A 16,142-nucleotide genomic window follows, 5' to 3' on the forward strand; every position below is an offset into this window, starting at 1 on the left:
AATTTCGAGATTATTTCCTTTTGAATGTACATTAGTCTTATCATTGATTAGGCACATCCAAATGTGTCACGTTTTCTACTTCATCTCTTCTAACTTTCTCCTTTCCTTTCTCTCACCATCTCATACCCTGGCCATCATGTCGGTATATAACTGTCTACTACATGGGGATATATACACATCACATCCTTGCAGATGGGTTGGGAATATTTCGTCTGGACATTAGAAAAATGACGTGCGATCAGTTGAGTGAGATGCCTGACATCACCGACATGCACACAGTCCACTAGTGCATATTCTACAGAGACGGTTCCATCGGTTGCCTCGGAGTTAGCTTCTTTGCTAGGCTGGGTATCCACGGTACACGACCGGAAGTGTAGGAGGCTGTGACAAGACGCGAGAATGGTCAGTTCACCAATCTGGTGCGGGTTATCGATTAGGTTGGTGGAACAAAAGCTCCCTGATCCACGGAACCCGATCGCGGGAATCTTCCACGGTTGCAAGAATTATTACCAGGGGTATGGAAAAGAGATCGTAGGAGTTGCTGTTATTGTTTTTAGCACTGTATGTCCTAACTAAGAAAAGGAGAAGGAGAAGTGGAATCATAAGATCGATGACTCAACTAGATGGCGAAAATCTTGAGGATCATCGTCTGCGTTTATTCTATTCCGGTGGTCGGGGATGACAGGCGCCGATGACATCAAGCTCGGTATATCATTGAAGGTCTGAATTATTAGGAACTCCGTAAGTAGATAGACCAAGTTCTTTCTATTACTACAGCATAGAGTAATTGTCCATGCTCCATCGATAGCCTCCTGTTAGTTAGATATGGATATGTCTACGTCTACTAGATGTAGCGACCGACAACAACTCATGCTAGGTCATTAGTGGCAAAGACTAGCTATCTCCAGGATGTTTCTCCGAATCTCCGTGGTTTTGAGTCGGGGGCGACTCCATCTAGTTGTGATGGCGTAACAGCTAAGAGTTTTAGCAACCGTGTGGTCGCAAATCAGCGTCCAATTTGCTCAAGCGATCGCGCTTCACTTGGTTTACTAGAAATTAAATGGCCCCAAAGGTCGTGGCCTCATGCACCCAGCACGTTCTTGCTTTTTTGTCCCCCCTCCTCTGCCGCATTAGGATGGTCAAAAATAAAAGTACTAAACGTAAAAAAAAAAGGACGCCGCTGATCGTAGATTTGTTGCTACGTATGGATGCATAGGGTCTTTATGAGGTATCAGGTACTACTACTTATACCTAGACATAAGCGAACTGAGTATTTACCGTATGATTATCTTCTCGTTAGGTTGTACCTAAAAAGGGAGAAGAAATCGAATAGCTCTCTCTTATCCAGCGTTTACCCCACAAAGATAAATATTATACATCCATCCCACGAGCGAAGGCCTATATTAATACCGGTCGGGATTCCCGTGACCGTGCTTTTCTAAGAGGTAGCAAATTTGTCCCTACCTAGCACCTAGGTATGTACATACATACATTCCACAGATGGACGTTGTCAAGCCCAACGAGGGAGTTACTGGTAGTTACCTAGGTAGTAGCAACTTAAGTAGTACTAAGGGGGCCCCGCCCGGGAGATAGGTATTTGTGGTATTTTTGGCATACCTTTTTGGTACGGTTACCGGTACCCTCGAGGTACTATGTAAGTAACTATGTTGACGGCCGGGAGAGACGGAGGATCCGAGTCATAGTGGCCTGGTGGAAATACTACTATTTATGTAAGGTGGCAGTAGGCAACTCCGTCTGAACAGGAGTTTAGCAACTAGTATTCTACTTGTATCAGGCTTTCCGTAAAGGGTATATGGAGTTTCTTTACGATACAGCCCCAGAGTTGTCTTACACATGAATGAGTGGTTGGCTGATGAATTGTAAAGAGGAGATTCAGGAGAACTTAATATGATATTAATATACCAACAATTCTCGATACCAGCCTAGATACTAGCCGGAAAAGATTTAGTCAGAGTATTCTATCTGTACAGATATATAATTATTATTATTATTTTTAATTTAAAAGAAAAGAAGAAAAAATTTCATAATTATAGTAAAACGAAGCGTGCACCGCCAGAGAGGTTTTTTAGCATGACTTGCAGCTGGTGCAATAATAGCAACAAGTGGGAAAGATAATAGGACAAATCAGTTCTCGACCCTCGTTCAGATTTTTATACATATATATATATATATATTTATTTATTTTTTATTTATTATTATTATTATTATTATTATTATTATTATTTTAAATTTCCTCTCCGAAGCTGTTATTTTCATTTTTGAATAAATTAATTCAACTGTGATTGTTGACGAAGTGTAGGTGACTTTGTTTTTGTTAATCTTTATTTTTCCCGTGTGTTCTGATTTTTTTTCTTTCTTTCTCTCCTACTTGCGTTCTGTGGTTCCTTGCGGTACCTGAAATTGTTTCTACTCGCGTTCTTTGGAAAGGACCGGCCGTCAGTCTTGTCTCCGCTGCCTGTCACGATTCCCCTAAAGTTGACTAGCATCCATTCCACACCATCCTCACCTCCCCCATTATCTCCCTATTCCCTTCCCTTTCCATTCCACGCCTTTCAACCCCTCTTGCTCCTCTTCCCTTTTTTTCCTCTCCCTCTACCTCGTCTTTTCTCCATCTCATCCTCATTAATTTCCTCCGATCCAGTGAACGGCCCATCTTCTGCTAAAGTCAGAAGATTAGGTGCCATTCCGAGGATCTGGTTCTCCCCTTTTCTTTCCCTTTCCTTCTTTTTCTCTTCACTTCTTGTTCATTGTCGGCTATTTTGTTATCTTTCCTGTTATCTCCATTTCTTCATTTACTGGTCTCATTTTCGATTTCGCTTTTGTACATGGCTCGACCGCTCTAGACAGCATTCGCCATCCTTGGAGCCTTGTGTTCCTTCTCGCCTTGTCGTTGAACTCTCTCGATCCTCGAGCCTCTCGTTTCAATTTTCTGCGTCTTCGACAGCATTCATTCTCGCATTTACCGAAGCGATTTTCCTTTTTCCTTTCAAGTCGTATCTGTATAATCTATTTTTGCATCTGCTAGAACAGGTACGGACTTCCAATATCCTTCCTAGGAGGCGCGAGTACATGGTTATTGTGAAGGAGTCATCGATCATTCGTCAACCAATCTTTGGCCGACGTTTATCTCCTTGTGCAATCTAGCTGACAGGCTTGTGGTACAGAATCTCTGTTTTTCTTCCTTTCTCCTCCCTCGAGTTACTCCTGCCCCTAGACCTACCTCCACTTACGTTCTACGGATAATAGCGAGTTTATTCGGTTGAGATCGCATCCTCCAGACGTCGTTTATTACGCGTCAAACCCCTTTCCATCCGGTTAGCGGAGGAGAACACCATGGCAGCGTTGGTACAGACAATCCCGCAACAAAGTGGCACGGTCCCTGTGCTTCAGACTCGCCCCTCTTCTTCCTCGGGCGCCTTCACATCCTCCACTCAGTCATCGCAACCGCAGAACTCCCGGAACTCGGCCATGTCTTGGAACACATACAATACTATCGGTGGTTCAGGGAGCTACCGGGTAGGCCACCAGGTTGTGGCGCCCTATGCTTTTACTAGCACTCCCAACCTCTCCAATTCACCCAACATGTCAAATCGGCAGTCATGGTCCCCTCATTTGAGACCGGATCATCGAACGTCCTCTGCTCCATCAGCCCCTCAAGTGTCTCCGAGTCCTGCATACCCCGGAGTTAACTCGCGTCTTGTCAATCACCCTGCAGCTGGTTCTGTATCAACATCCTCTTCCAATTCTTCCGTTCAATCTTATATGTCCAAAGACGACACCGCCATTCCGTCAAGGCAACCGCGTGGTGGTGGTGAACCCCCTCTACGTCCTTTATCCACCGCCAACCTCCCCTCTCCACCCTCTCCCAACTTCATGAACATATCATCACCGACTGTTGCCCGCCCGTCGCCGGACCGGTATCGTCGCGGGACACGTCGACCGGATGGTGCAGGGGCTTCGCAGCCCGCCGCTACACCGATGAACGCACCTGGGTCTGCCCGTGTTCCCTCTGGGACGACGGATGACCATTCGTCACAGTCGAACTATGCGTCTGGATCTAAAGGCCCGGTGCAGGATGTTTCTCGTACACCTGGCCACAACCGGGTGCCTAGTGCAGATGATTCTTCGCGGATGGAGAAGCAGCCGGAACTAGCTAAGAGATATAGGCGGCGGAGCTGGGGAAACATGGATAATGCTGGTCTCATTAATCTACAGCTTCATTTACCATCGTCATCTCCAATTCCGACAACAAGTGGGCATGATTATTTCGATACAACTCATCGGCCCAATTCGGCACAGTCTCATAGAGATGTTTCGGGAGGCAGCCATTCCGCCCATTCTTCAACCTCTTCGGTAAGAGCGAAGTGATAGCCTTCCCGGGTCATATATCACCGTGTAACTAACATCAAATAGGTTCGTGATACAGGGCACACAGAGCTTGCGTCGTCTTCGAACAAGGTCGTTGGTAAACCTGATGATACAAAACGAACTTCAAAGCCCTCCCCGTTGTCCCAACCCGTTACGCAAGATGCCAAACCCGAGAACACTGCACCTGCAAAAGCAGAACCTAAAGAAAAACGCAATCCAACGGAGAGTCTTGCGACACAACGTCTCGCAGAAATTACAAACAACGACTTCAAGAGACCGGGGAAATCCAGGTTGAGGAGGGCTTTCTCGTTCGGAAGTGCATCCGAGCTCTTGAAGGCTTCTGCGCAGAGTAGTCAGAACAAGAAGGAGGCTATTGCTGCAGAGAAGGCTCGACGGGAATTACTGAAGCAGGAACTAGGCCCCGAACACGCCGCCATTGCTGAACAGCAGGAAGCCAGTGGTCTTGGTGAGAGTATCTATTCTCATCACCAAGGCCGCTTCTTCAACAGCTCCACAGATAATTTGTCTGTTTCTTCCACGGCATCGTCAGCCTCGATCATGCTCCGGAAGATGGGCAAGGGGATGAAACGATCAACCAGGTCTCTTGTTGGGTTATTCCGCCCTAAGTCGATTGTGAGCATGTCTTCCAATGATGGTGTCGTCGTTGAGCCTATGGCACCTCAGCTGTCCGTGGTCAACATTGAAGCGGAACGGAAAAGCGTAACTGTTAATCCAGACCCGCAAGATGTTCCTCGCGGTGGGACTGTATTCCCCAAGATAGAACCTAAAGCCCAAAGTTCGTCGACCGCCGAAGATAGCCTTGCAGAGAATTCCCAAACGCGTAAGAGCATTGTGGGAGGTGATAAGGAGCGGGCCGAAGTTCTAGCCGCGGTAAGAAAGGGTATACTCAAGAGTGAGTCTTTTTTTCGTTTTTTCTCTCTCGCTCTGGATCGAAATGGACTTTCATAATCTAACATGCCTGACCAGAAACCGACGCAGCAAACTCTGCTCCCGCGAGCAAGCAGGCTGAGCGCTCTTTAAATATGATTAGGAGCGATTCACCTCATTCTAGCGCTCCTAGCACTCCTGAGGACCAAACACGATCCGACAATCGACGCTCTGACGCGGTTCGAATCGCTGGGGAGGACGATTTCCTACCAGAAGGGCGGTTCCCCGATTCTAAAGGAGCTTCTATCACAGCCCCAACAGGTCCTAAAAGTCTTGTCTTCAGCCCCCGTATCCAGTTCCATGAGACATGGCCGAGCGGCGAATATGATCGTCGCGGGGATATTGCAACCTGCAACCGACTGACCCCTCTCCTTGCCCAGCAAATCAAAGAGGAGCTAAACAACTTCAAAATGGTGGGTCAAGTCGCCATCTCTTCACCTTTTAGTTACCAACTGCTAACATCATCGCAGGAGATGGAAGTTCATGAGACCTCGAAAATTTATACCCACTTCCTCTAATCCGTTGCATTTCGAACGGCGTTGTCTTTTACATTTTTCGCTCTCTCTTCGTTTTCTGGGTGACGTTTGTGTCATTTACTCTGGACGGCTGTTGGATCTATGAATGATGTGGTTCTCCAACCTTGGTGTGTTGACTCGTAGACGTGCTTTTCTTAGAGCAACATTTGGGTTGCGTCTTCAAATCTGCCAACGTGGCCATTGCAAACGCCCCTTTCACTTTATCTGCCGAAATCCGCGAATCCGACCATTCCCTCGTTGTCTCTGCTATGTTCTGGGTGTTAAGGCGCTACCAGCTTGGTTTCATTTTATGCGTTGAAATCTGTGGATTTTACATCGAAGAATGGATTGAAAATTGGAGCTGTGCAAATTTTTCATTTTTTTTCCCTTTCCCTTTCGATCGTTTTTGACCCTCTGGCTCCGATCTACTTTGCCTTTCGAACTTTGAGCTTTGATCTTTGAGCCTCGACCTGTTCCGTTTACTTCTCTTCGAGCCCAATTATGCTTACGGATCCTTTTAATTTCTCCTACCTATGTTTCACCGCAGTCGAGTTGCATCAGAGCCATCGGGTCTCTTATTTTGTGCTTTTACAAGCTTGAAAATGGGCCACATTTCCTTGACTGTTGTCTCAGAGTCTTAGTATCACATTTTCTCAGCGCTACTCGCTTTTCATGCATCGCATGTCTTTTGTACAGCTTTCAGGGACTGGTCTATCATATCTGGTCTAGTTTATTGTTTATTGACTGCTTAGTTGAATGCAACATTTTACTGCCCTTCTCAGGGCAGTAATGATCATAAGGGTGTACCACTTCTTGAAAGACAAGACTATTCTTCCCTATATGAGAATTTTATCATTCTTCGGCTTAAATATTTCATTGAATAGAGTGTACCTCCTGAACCCACAACCCTTAGACCGGCAAATCCTCATAAGAGACAAGGCAACTAGGGTGATCAAAGCTGAGCATAACAACTCAATATGAGAAAAGAAGATAAGCTCCGTTCTTGTAACACTTGGCCTGGTTGCCCCTGGTCTTATATGCTATTGTTGCTTAGATTGGGTGGATGGTACTTGTTTACCTGGTTAGCTCACGGGTGTAGTTCTCTTGATCTCAATAATATACATACTCAAGAAATGAATAGTTCGGCAGCCCCTGGCGATTTACCCGACAGTACCTCGATTGAGTGAAATACTCTGTCCTGAGAGATCTTCAGAAAGGTATAATCGGTACCATCACTGTAAAGTCCGTACACCGAAAGGTGGGTAAGTTGTGTGCGAAGGTGATGTTCAATCCCATAATTATGCAGAGCATATTCTGATAGCACCCCTTTTCCAGTTGGTAAGGAGCCTTAGCCTCGCGATAGGCAAGAGCGTTAGAGGTTTGCCCTTATAAGTTATGATCTCGACGGCGGAGTACCATATCGCTGCGACCAAAAATATTCAGATAAAAGATTTGGAGGATGATACTCTGCCGACCAATGCATTTCAAGTTCCATTCTTGAAAGCCAAAATGAGCGACGCATCTGATGGATCTTTCAGATGGCTCATAGCGGTGACTAGCATTTGTTTGACCACACCTTGCGCTACCGGGTCAGTCTTGGGATCGACGTTAGCCTTCATATGTAGAGCGTACCATCTCTCTGTAAACGAAGAGTACCAGTGGCCATTCTGTTGATCAGGTCTTCGTTCACAACATACCAAGACCCTTTGGCGCGTCGACAAATTTCAGATTTGCTCCGAAGTCAAGGGAGATATCAGACGTGGTGATTAAAAGATACTTCTTCAGAAAAGCCATTGACAAACTGTAACCGTTAACCTATATATGAATAGTTAGGCTTTGCTCTATCATGGTAAGGAGAAAAAGGGCCAAGGAAATCAAGATACGATAAGTGGCCTCTGGTGTAGATTGTGTGATAACTTCATCGCTTTTGGGGCTGTTCTTGTATTCCCGTCAACTGCATAAGTTGTAATTGAGTTCATAAGGATCTCTAAGCAGCTCTCACTCTAGTAGCAGCGATGGGAGCAAGGAGGGTGGCGGCCAGGGTGGTGAGGATGAGCTTCATGATGGGGTTGTGGGGAGAGAAGAACCTTTGGATTAAAGTAGGATATCGGTTGATTGATCGTGTGGCCACATATAGAAGGGCCCATGATTCCTCGTATCTAGGCCTTCTTAATAGTCGTGAGGGCTCACTAATTTGATCATTTTCTGATCGTATCATACGATTCTATTTCGATATCTTCTCTATCTACCCAGCATTTGATAAATTCATCTTTTTTCCTACTATTCTAGCCCTCTGCCATATAATGGTGTCTTTACTGCAGATCGCCAACCGAATATGCATGAAGCTACGTTAAAAGACTTTTAATATCCCTCGAAGCTATATAGGATATAGGACTTCCCATTCATATCAAATACAAATCACAATTATTTACTGTTCTAAGGCGGAAGCTTTAAGCTATTTATTCGCCTCCTTCCTTGTATCGTTCTTCCATTCTTCTATCACTCTATGTCTTCTTAGAACTACCTGGACTATTACAGCGCGGAATAGTCAGAATCCAGCCTGACTAGCCAGCAGGGCTGTGTCCACTCTAACAGTCGCGTTCAACAAAACAAACTATAACATCGTGGTCTGTTAGTCTAACCAAATCATGCTTTGCCTTACTAACACTAGACCCGTGGACTATCGTACAGGTTATACCCATCCTTCTTCCTCAACGGCCCGCCCAACTGTGGCGACGTCGACAATCATGTGATCTTCCAGGGTGTGCGCTGCAAAGGCTGCGTAGATGACCCTCCTGAGCTCGAGTTTAACAATAGCGTGGGCCACTACAGTACGTACTCTGTGTCCTTTGCACCAATAGGTTCCATGGATCTGGTACTGACATTGCGAGGCAGCTATCTACAAGAACCGTGACTACGGCCTGTTCACCACTGACGACAAGAAGGTTGGCCAGTGCAATGTCGACAAGTCCGACCACTTCCAGTGCAGCAACCTTTTCAGTCAAGCAGGTGATTCGATTGTCTTCTGCAAGGCGAGCTTTAATGCCGATAAGGCTAACTGATTCCGGCTGTGTTGGTTATGGAGCTGTCTGTACCTATAGAAGTACCTTTGTCTGGAATAAAATGCGCTTCAAATTGTACATATAGCCTTTGGCCTTTTTTATATGCATTTTTACTTAGTGTATTCGTAATAGCTGTAGTCAAGTTGCGGAAACAATACTTACTAGCAGTACCTGGATTAGAATACGACACCAGAATAAACAATAGCTTTACCAGCAGGTCAGAAACAGAGACCTCGGACGTAAAGTATACCCCATCCAACCCGCCATCTCCGCATAGAAGAAAACCCGAACACCATTCATAAACCGAACCACAGTCACCCCAACACCCTACAAGGAAAAGTACAACGAATCATACATATTTAATATCCACAACCCAAAACCCACCAATAAAGCCCCAACCCATACAGCCTAAATCAACACCCCCTGCCAAACCCAACAAATAATCTTCTCTCCCATTTAACCAACAAGCAAAAGACAAAAGCGGCGTGGAGCATAAATTCAATACTACCTCTAAACGTAACGTGGGCCAGTTGGGGCGTGGGGGTTAGCCGCTAAACCCTAATCCGGAACCTTTTACTTAAGTGACTTTTGATCAAAAACTTCCATCGGCAATTTTCAGTGGCCATAAATCGTCTGATCATGCGAGTTCTGCCGAAAAATGGACATTTTATGAAAGGCCCAGTATAAATGTTCGGGTTGTCTCCCCGAATTTTCTTCATTGGTGCAGGGGGTGGTTTTGTAGGGGGAATTTTTTTCTTTTAGTACTATTGTACTATGGTACTGTTGCGTAAAGACCGCGGGCTATTGCCACAACGATTGTGAATCTTGAGTATGAACTCGGGGTAAAGATAATCACCCAGCCTGACTTAGATGATCCCTGCCCTTTTAAGAGTTGAAGGAACGGAGTCGGTGTGGAGAAGAATTAAGAATTCACCCAAGATTTTGGCAAAAGTTTTGTTTGGTAGTCGGGATTCTATCGGTTGTTTTCTCGGCTGTTAGGTTGTTGCGGACTCGCGGACTTGACGGTTTGCTGGTGAAGGACTTGTCTTTTTTCTTACTGCCGGTGATATGTCGATTTCAGTGGTATCAGGATTTCTACCTTACTGAGACCCACCTTATAGGATGTGTAAGCCTGACTTGACTTGGCCATAGCCCTGAAACAGATAGCTAGGATAGCGGCCAAGTGCCTGGCGAGCTTGACTCGAGCCTCAGTTTATGTCTATCGAGCGCCATACATAGAGCCCTTTTGCGCGTGGCAGCCTTGACCCTGTTGAATATGTTGCTGCATTGGTATTCTGGTCTATTTGGAGGGCCATTGGAGTAAATACATTTCGATAGGGAGTTGGGATGGTTGGATTTGCCATTGATGTTTCTGTCGTTTGCTTTGTATAGAGCCTGTCTGGGTGGTCTGGGAATGAGAATGGGGATGCGTTTGCGTGCTTTTGACGTCGTGAATCATAGCTGTAGAGTATCTGATAGAGTGAAAGGCGTGTCTTGATATATCAATATGTGAGGATTTGACATAAACTTACATTCCAGCTTAGCGTATCTCAGATATCTCAGACCCCTAGCCCCACCTAAGCAACGGGACATAAGTCACTAGTGATTTATTTCGTGCTAGGAATGCACCACGATGATCCAAAAGACGTAGATACTCTTCATAAGTGGTAGGCATGTTCAAGACGCTATTGATATGCCGACTTAGGGGCTCGCCATTGCGGAATGCGTGTACTCCGTATTGCATGTTAGCCTCTATATACTGGTCGTTTCTCACAGAATCGAGTACTACGTACATGGAAAGACAAGCCCGGGGGTAGCTTTTAAACGTATGTTTGACGGTGTGGTAGGAAACGCACGTAAGAATTATTCACAGTCTAACTACCTGTTTTCTACTGTTGAAATTGACCACGAAATTGCCTAGTATTGCAGGCATATGATCATACCTAGTGAATAGGGGCTTTTGTGGCTTCAAGCAGAGTGTTAAATTCCTCTATAATTTCTAGCACATTGGAAGGGATTTCGAACCGTCTATAAATGTCGAGTAGACTTACTTCTGTACGTCTCCTACGCCAACTCCATAGCCGAGGCATTCATTGAGAGATCTACAGGTTTTACTACTTGAACATGCCGCAATAGGAAAGGAAAGACGACGAAGAGCCAAAAATTGGATACATATACGGCTGTGTCGAGATAGTTGGAAGGAGTTCAGTCCGGGAGTTCTGTTGGTTGTACCTGGTGGCCTGCTACAAAGATCTACTAGTTTGTGCTGTAGGGCCCATAACACTTTAGACGGAGCTTCAGGGATATATACGCCATGACTGCAGTGGCTGAAACGATGGAAAGCCCTTGGACATATAAAGACATATTGCAGTAGATTGACTTCTATGTATCGCAGTGGCCAATCTCATTGATAATAAAGCTAAGTGGACCTATGTGGTAATTGGACTAGGACTTGATCTTGGAAGGAGAGTGTTGAACTCTGAGAATACAACGCAGATGACCAACAACAATCGTAATACGCCTTTGGTACTGGTGGGCCTTAGATCTAGTTTTGACGAATAGTAATGTTTCTGGTCTGGTATCACTAGATGTAGGTAGTAGGCATGCATAGGCACATGTTTGGGAAGGTCATATTTTTGATACCTTTTGATACGTGTTTGACGCTCACACCTCTATACAATCCGGCTCAAAATCGATTATATCGGTCTGGTGGCCTGAGAAGAACAATGTGCATGGATACTTTTATCCCTGGAGTACCTCTTCATCAAAACGCACCAAGCAAAGAACCTTGCAGTGGATATAACCGCTCAGTGCCGCTCAGTGCCTGATGTGGTGAGCGTGGTGCTTGGCACCACTTTATAACCAAAAAATTTGATGTCGTTCCATGGGTCACCGAAGAGCCAACCGAGTATTACTCTACATAAAATCTAGTCCCTCCTGTTTTAGCAATGCAGTTAACCGACCACTATTACCTGCTACCTATATTCTCTTATGCGGTGACACCCCAACATCAAAGCAATTCATAGTAATGTTGGAGGAATTGGAGCTTGGCAGGGGTTGAATTTCCGGCGAGGAGCTTGGGTGAGCCATATCGACCAAATATGACTAAAACTAAACCTCCCCCCGCCTCTTTGGGCTTTCCCTCACTGTAGTTTTAGAGAACTCATTTTGAACATGCCATTGACGGAAACGGTGTGTTAAATAAATAAATAAACAAAAGGCAGTGAACCTCACATGAGTGGCTCTCCTTTCCGAGTCCAACAGCACATGCCGAGGCAACCCGATGTATGCCGATCTGCAAGCCCTAATTCGTTTGGCGTTGTTTTGGTGTTGACTTGAGACTGTAGGGGGCATGACGTATGATACTGTATCCTCTCCTCACGAAGGGTATCAGGACTTAGTGGCGACTTTATAACCATTTTTGGTCGGCATGGAGTAGCATAATCTCACACCGACTCTGAGTGTAGGACGGGTAGCCGAGATCTTGGGACCGGAGATGGTCCCCCGAGTCGCGGCCCACGGGGAATGTCCGTGAAGGCGCGGGGGTCGGTATGAATAATAAACCTTGAAAGAGGACACACAATGTTACATACATTTCTCAGCAAAAAAGCTTGATCAGAATCAAGTCTTTTTATGGCTGGTTTAAGCCTTCTCTCCCGGGATAGATAGATCTCATGTTGATTGTAAGATTAACAACCAATGAGACAAAATGTTGACTTTTCATCCCGACGAGATCTATTATAAATCATTTTGAAGGGAAAAGTGCCGAAAGTTCATGACTGTAACCCCCACGGAAGGGAGTGAAATCCCCCCCACGGGACAACTTTTTTCGTCACGAGAGACGAGAAAAAGACAAAAACGCCCCCCACGCCCAATTTCTCTCTGTCTCTCCACATTTATCATCCCACAACTCAATCCACTCGCACTCGCTTGTTTGTATCCCGGCCGGTTTCCTGCATCCTGATTCCCTGACGGCTTTTCCCCGGTCTCCAGACCTCCATCTTCTTACTTCGGTCTTCCCCAGTCTCTTTCCCCGCCTTCAGCTTCCCCATTGGTAGTGGCTCCGTTCCTTGTGTCTCAACCATGTCTAATTGACTGGCTAAGCTCCATCCCGGTATGGGAATATGTCGGGACGCCCAACGGCGGGTCGTCATAGCTGCATGGCTCACGGGTTTTCACTCAAAAAGGTCCCTGATCCCGAGTCTGGATGCATGATCCCGGACGGCGCTCTCTCCTCTCTCCCCCTCTCTTTTCTTCTTCCTTTTCTCTTCCCTTGTTAGACCTCTACCCCCTGTCGTCTCCGCTTCGTCCTGCTGGTCTTGTTTCTTGTTTCTTCTTTATTTTTTCGTCTTTTTCACATTTTAAGATACCCAAGCAGGATTAGAAGACGGGACGATGTCTCGCAGAAACTCCCAGGATGGGGACATTGACATTGACAAGTCCCATGTCGACAATGTCGAGGTTGTGTCCAGCGCCGTTGCTAATGCCGACAAGCCCAACCCTAAGAAAGAGGCACCTGCCTATGTGGCAAGCCTGTCGCCAGAAGAACGGGACAAGGCCGAGAAGGCCCTAGTTCGCAAAATTGACATTCGCCTTTTACCTATGCTGATCATCATGTACATTCTCAATTATCTGGACCGAAACAACATTGTATGTGATATTCTACTCGATATCTTAATTTGCTTTGGCTAACCACTTTAAGGCATCCGCTCGATTGGCTGGTCTTCCAGAGGACTTGGGCTTGCATGGCCAACAATATCCCACCTGTGTCAGTATTCTGTTCGTGGGTTATCTGTTGATGCAGAGTAAGAGTGTCTGACTTCCTGGTCGTATGAGCGTGTTATCCTGACAATTTAGTCCCCTCCAACTTGTTGCTGAACAAGATCGGAAAGCCCGCTATCTACCTTCCTACTTCAATGATGCTGTGGGGTATCATTTCCACGTGTACTGCTGCTGCACAGAACTATGCCGGCCTTGTCGTCATTCGGTTCTTCCTCGGTTTTGTTGAGGCTGCTTACTTTGTATGTTTCCCCGAATCTGTCCAAGGTTCCCTAGACTAACGTTCTTGCTACACCTCTCAGCCTGGATGTCTGTACTTCCTGAGTGCATGGTATACCCGGAAGGAGCTTGGATTCCGTACTGCTGCCCTTTATGCTGGTTCCTTGCTATCGGGTGCTTTCTCTGGCTTGATTGCTGCAGGAATTACTGATAACATGGAAGGCAAAGGAGGCCTTCGTGCGTGGTACGTAATCGAAGCGGTCCACAATACTGATACGTGGCTAACCCTGTCTAAAGGCGGTGGCTTTTCATCATCGAAGGTGCCATCACCATCTTCGTTGCCTTTTGTGCCGTCTTCATTCTGCCCAACTTCCCTCGTACAACATCATGGCTCTCCGATGAGGAGAAGGAGCTGGCTGCCTGGCGTCTGGAGGAAGATATTGGTGAAGATGATTGGGTGGACAGCGACCAGCAGTCTTTCATGTACGGCATCAAACTCGCATTCACCGACATCAAGACCTATCTTCTGGTACGTTAGATAACTGGTTGAGGGATGGGTGAAACCGTGCTAACCTGCTCAGATGTTGCTCATCCTGTGTATTGTCTCGTCCGCTTCTGTGACCAACTTCTTCCCCACCGTCGTGGAGACCCTCAATTACGGCAAAATCAAAACCCTCTGCCTGACTGCTCCCCCCTACTGCCTGGCAGTTATCTGTGCCTTCGCCAATGCCTGGCACTCCGATCGTACCGGCGAGCGTTACTTCCACATCACGCTTCCCCTGTACGTGTCCGTGGCCGCCTTCATCATCGCCGCAGCTACCACAAGCATCGCGCCTCGTTACCTCGCCATGATGTTGATGGTCCCATCATTCTACTCGGGCTACGTCGTCGCTCTCGGCTGGATCTCCGCCACTCTCCCTCGTCCTGCATCCAAGCGTGCCGCCGCCCTGGCCGCCATTAACTGTGTCAGTAATGCCAGCAGCATCTACGCCAGTTACATGTATCCCGATAAGGATGCCCCCCGCTTCAGTATGTGCCCCCCCAAACCAACAAACCCTATATCTCACCCTCTGCACATGGTTAAAAAAAACCCAATACTAACATACCCCCAGTCCCCGCTATGGCCGTCAACTCCGTGACAGCGTTCATCGCCATCGTCGCCGCAACCATCCTTAGAATCATCCTCGTCCGCCTGAACAAGAAGCTCGACCGCGGTGAGCCTGTCTTTGGCGCCGTCCCGGGCCAGGCCGGCTCGCGCGGCTTCCGTTTTTTGGTTTAACGAATTTGTTGTCCAGTATTTTTTCGGTATTTTTTATTTTCAAAACTTGTTTTCCTTTACTGGCGGAAACATGTACTATGTTTTATGCTCTCCTATATGCCGAGAATCTCGGAAATAGTCTCTTATGATGAGTATATGATGCGACATGACAGGATTTCATGTCTGATGAATGAAGCCGTGAAACTTTATTATCTTTCTCAAGCGATTAATTCCCATTTCCCTGATCGATGCTAAGGCTGTTTGTTTATCTTCTCTGGGATTTTTGAATTTTTAGTGTCGTATTCGTAAATTCGTAAATTCGTGGATTGATTTCCTCGAGTCATAAACCAACATCCTGTAAGTGACTGGATAATCGCGAGAGCAGAGGATAGATATAGACATTGCTGACAGGTGTTGCCCCTACAAGACATCACTTAAGGTGCTTGAGTCCTTATTGATAAATTTGATGACATATTAAAGGAAAATGATATGATTAAACATTTGGGAATGCTTCCGTGTTTGTTACTACGGGTAGGCGGATTATCACCCTTGTGAAGACGGTTATATTTTGTGTAGGAAGTCAATGATTTGGAATACGGAAAAGTAAGAGTGCTATGGGAACTATGTAAATATGCGTGTATAAGGTGACATAGGTAATAGAATAAAATAATGCTTTTAGATATCTTGCGCTCTTAAGATATTATTTCCAGGGGGTTTCCATGATCCAGATCCAGCTGTTGCTATTAACATATGCACATGAAAAACGAGGAATCTATCAGAAAAAAACTTAGAAAAAGAGGAGTTGTAGGTATAAAAGAGAAGGGGGAAGAAAACCAGCCGAATAACTAATGTTACAGTGCTAAGACTTGGATCTTTTCTTCGTGGTGAAAGTCGAAAAGGAAACCCCTGGTATCCAGATCGGGTCATGGGTCAGTGATGGTGATACGCTAGGTGTACACGAGGTTCGTGGGA

At 46.0% G+C, this 16,142-nt stretch overlaps 3 protein-coding genes across 3 annotated transcripts; 2 read left to right on the top strand and 1 right to left on the bottom strand.

The window, feature by feature from the left end:
* Window positions 1–3,354: 3,354 nt before the first annotated feature.
* BDW43DRAFT_306302 (uncharacterized protein) lies at window positions 3,355–5,855 on the top strand (the record flags this gene model as incomplete). The annotated part of the gene is made up of 4 exons (XM_032046001.1): window positions 3,355–4,374; window positions 4,435–5,302; window positions 5,377–5,750; window positions 5,808–5,855. 4 exons carry the CDS (start codon window positions 3,355–3,357, stop codon window positions 5,853–5,855), a joined length of 2,310 nt encoding a protein of 769 aa, XP_031905279.1.
* A 1,481-nt stretch (window positions 5,856–7,336) lies between these two features.
* Window positions 7,337–7,914, bottom strand: BDW43DRAFT_306303 (uncharacterized protein; the record flags this gene model as incomplete). Its single annotated transcript, XM_032046002.1, has 3 exons — window positions 7,337–7,491; window positions 7,550–7,667; window positions 7,855–7,914. The coding sequence occupies 3 exons, from the start codon at window positions 7,912–7,914 to the stop codon at window positions 7,337–7,339; spliced, it is 333 nt and encodes a 110-aa protein (XP_031905280.1).
* A 4,918-nt stretch (window positions 7,915–12,832) lies between these two features.
* BDW43DRAFT_261663 (putative MFS transporter) lies at window positions 12,833–15,367 on the top strand. Its single transcript, XM_032040332.1, has 7 exons — window positions 12,833–13,564; window positions 13,617–13,719; window positions 13,772–13,935; window positions 13,996–14,156; window positions 14,210–14,441; window positions 14,494–14,941; window positions 15,025–15,367. The coding sequence occupies exons 1-7, from the start codon at window positions 13,310–13,312 to the stop codon at window positions 15,189–15,191; spliced, it is 1,530 nt and encodes a 509-aa protein (XP_031905281.1). The 5' UTR covers window positions 12,833–13,309; the 3' UTR covers window positions 15,192–15,367.
* The last annotated feature ends 775 nt before the right edge of the window (window positions 15,368–16,142 follow it).

Source organism: Aspergillus alliaceus (assembly GCF_009176365.1).
Source record: "Aspergillus alliaceus strain CBS 536.65 unplaced genomic scaffold BDW43scaffold_3, whole genome shotgun sequence".
In the NCBI taxonomy this organism is placed as follows: Eukaryota; Fungi; Ascomycota; class Eurotiomycetes; order Eurotiales; family Aspergillaceae; genus Aspergillus; species Aspergillus alliaceus.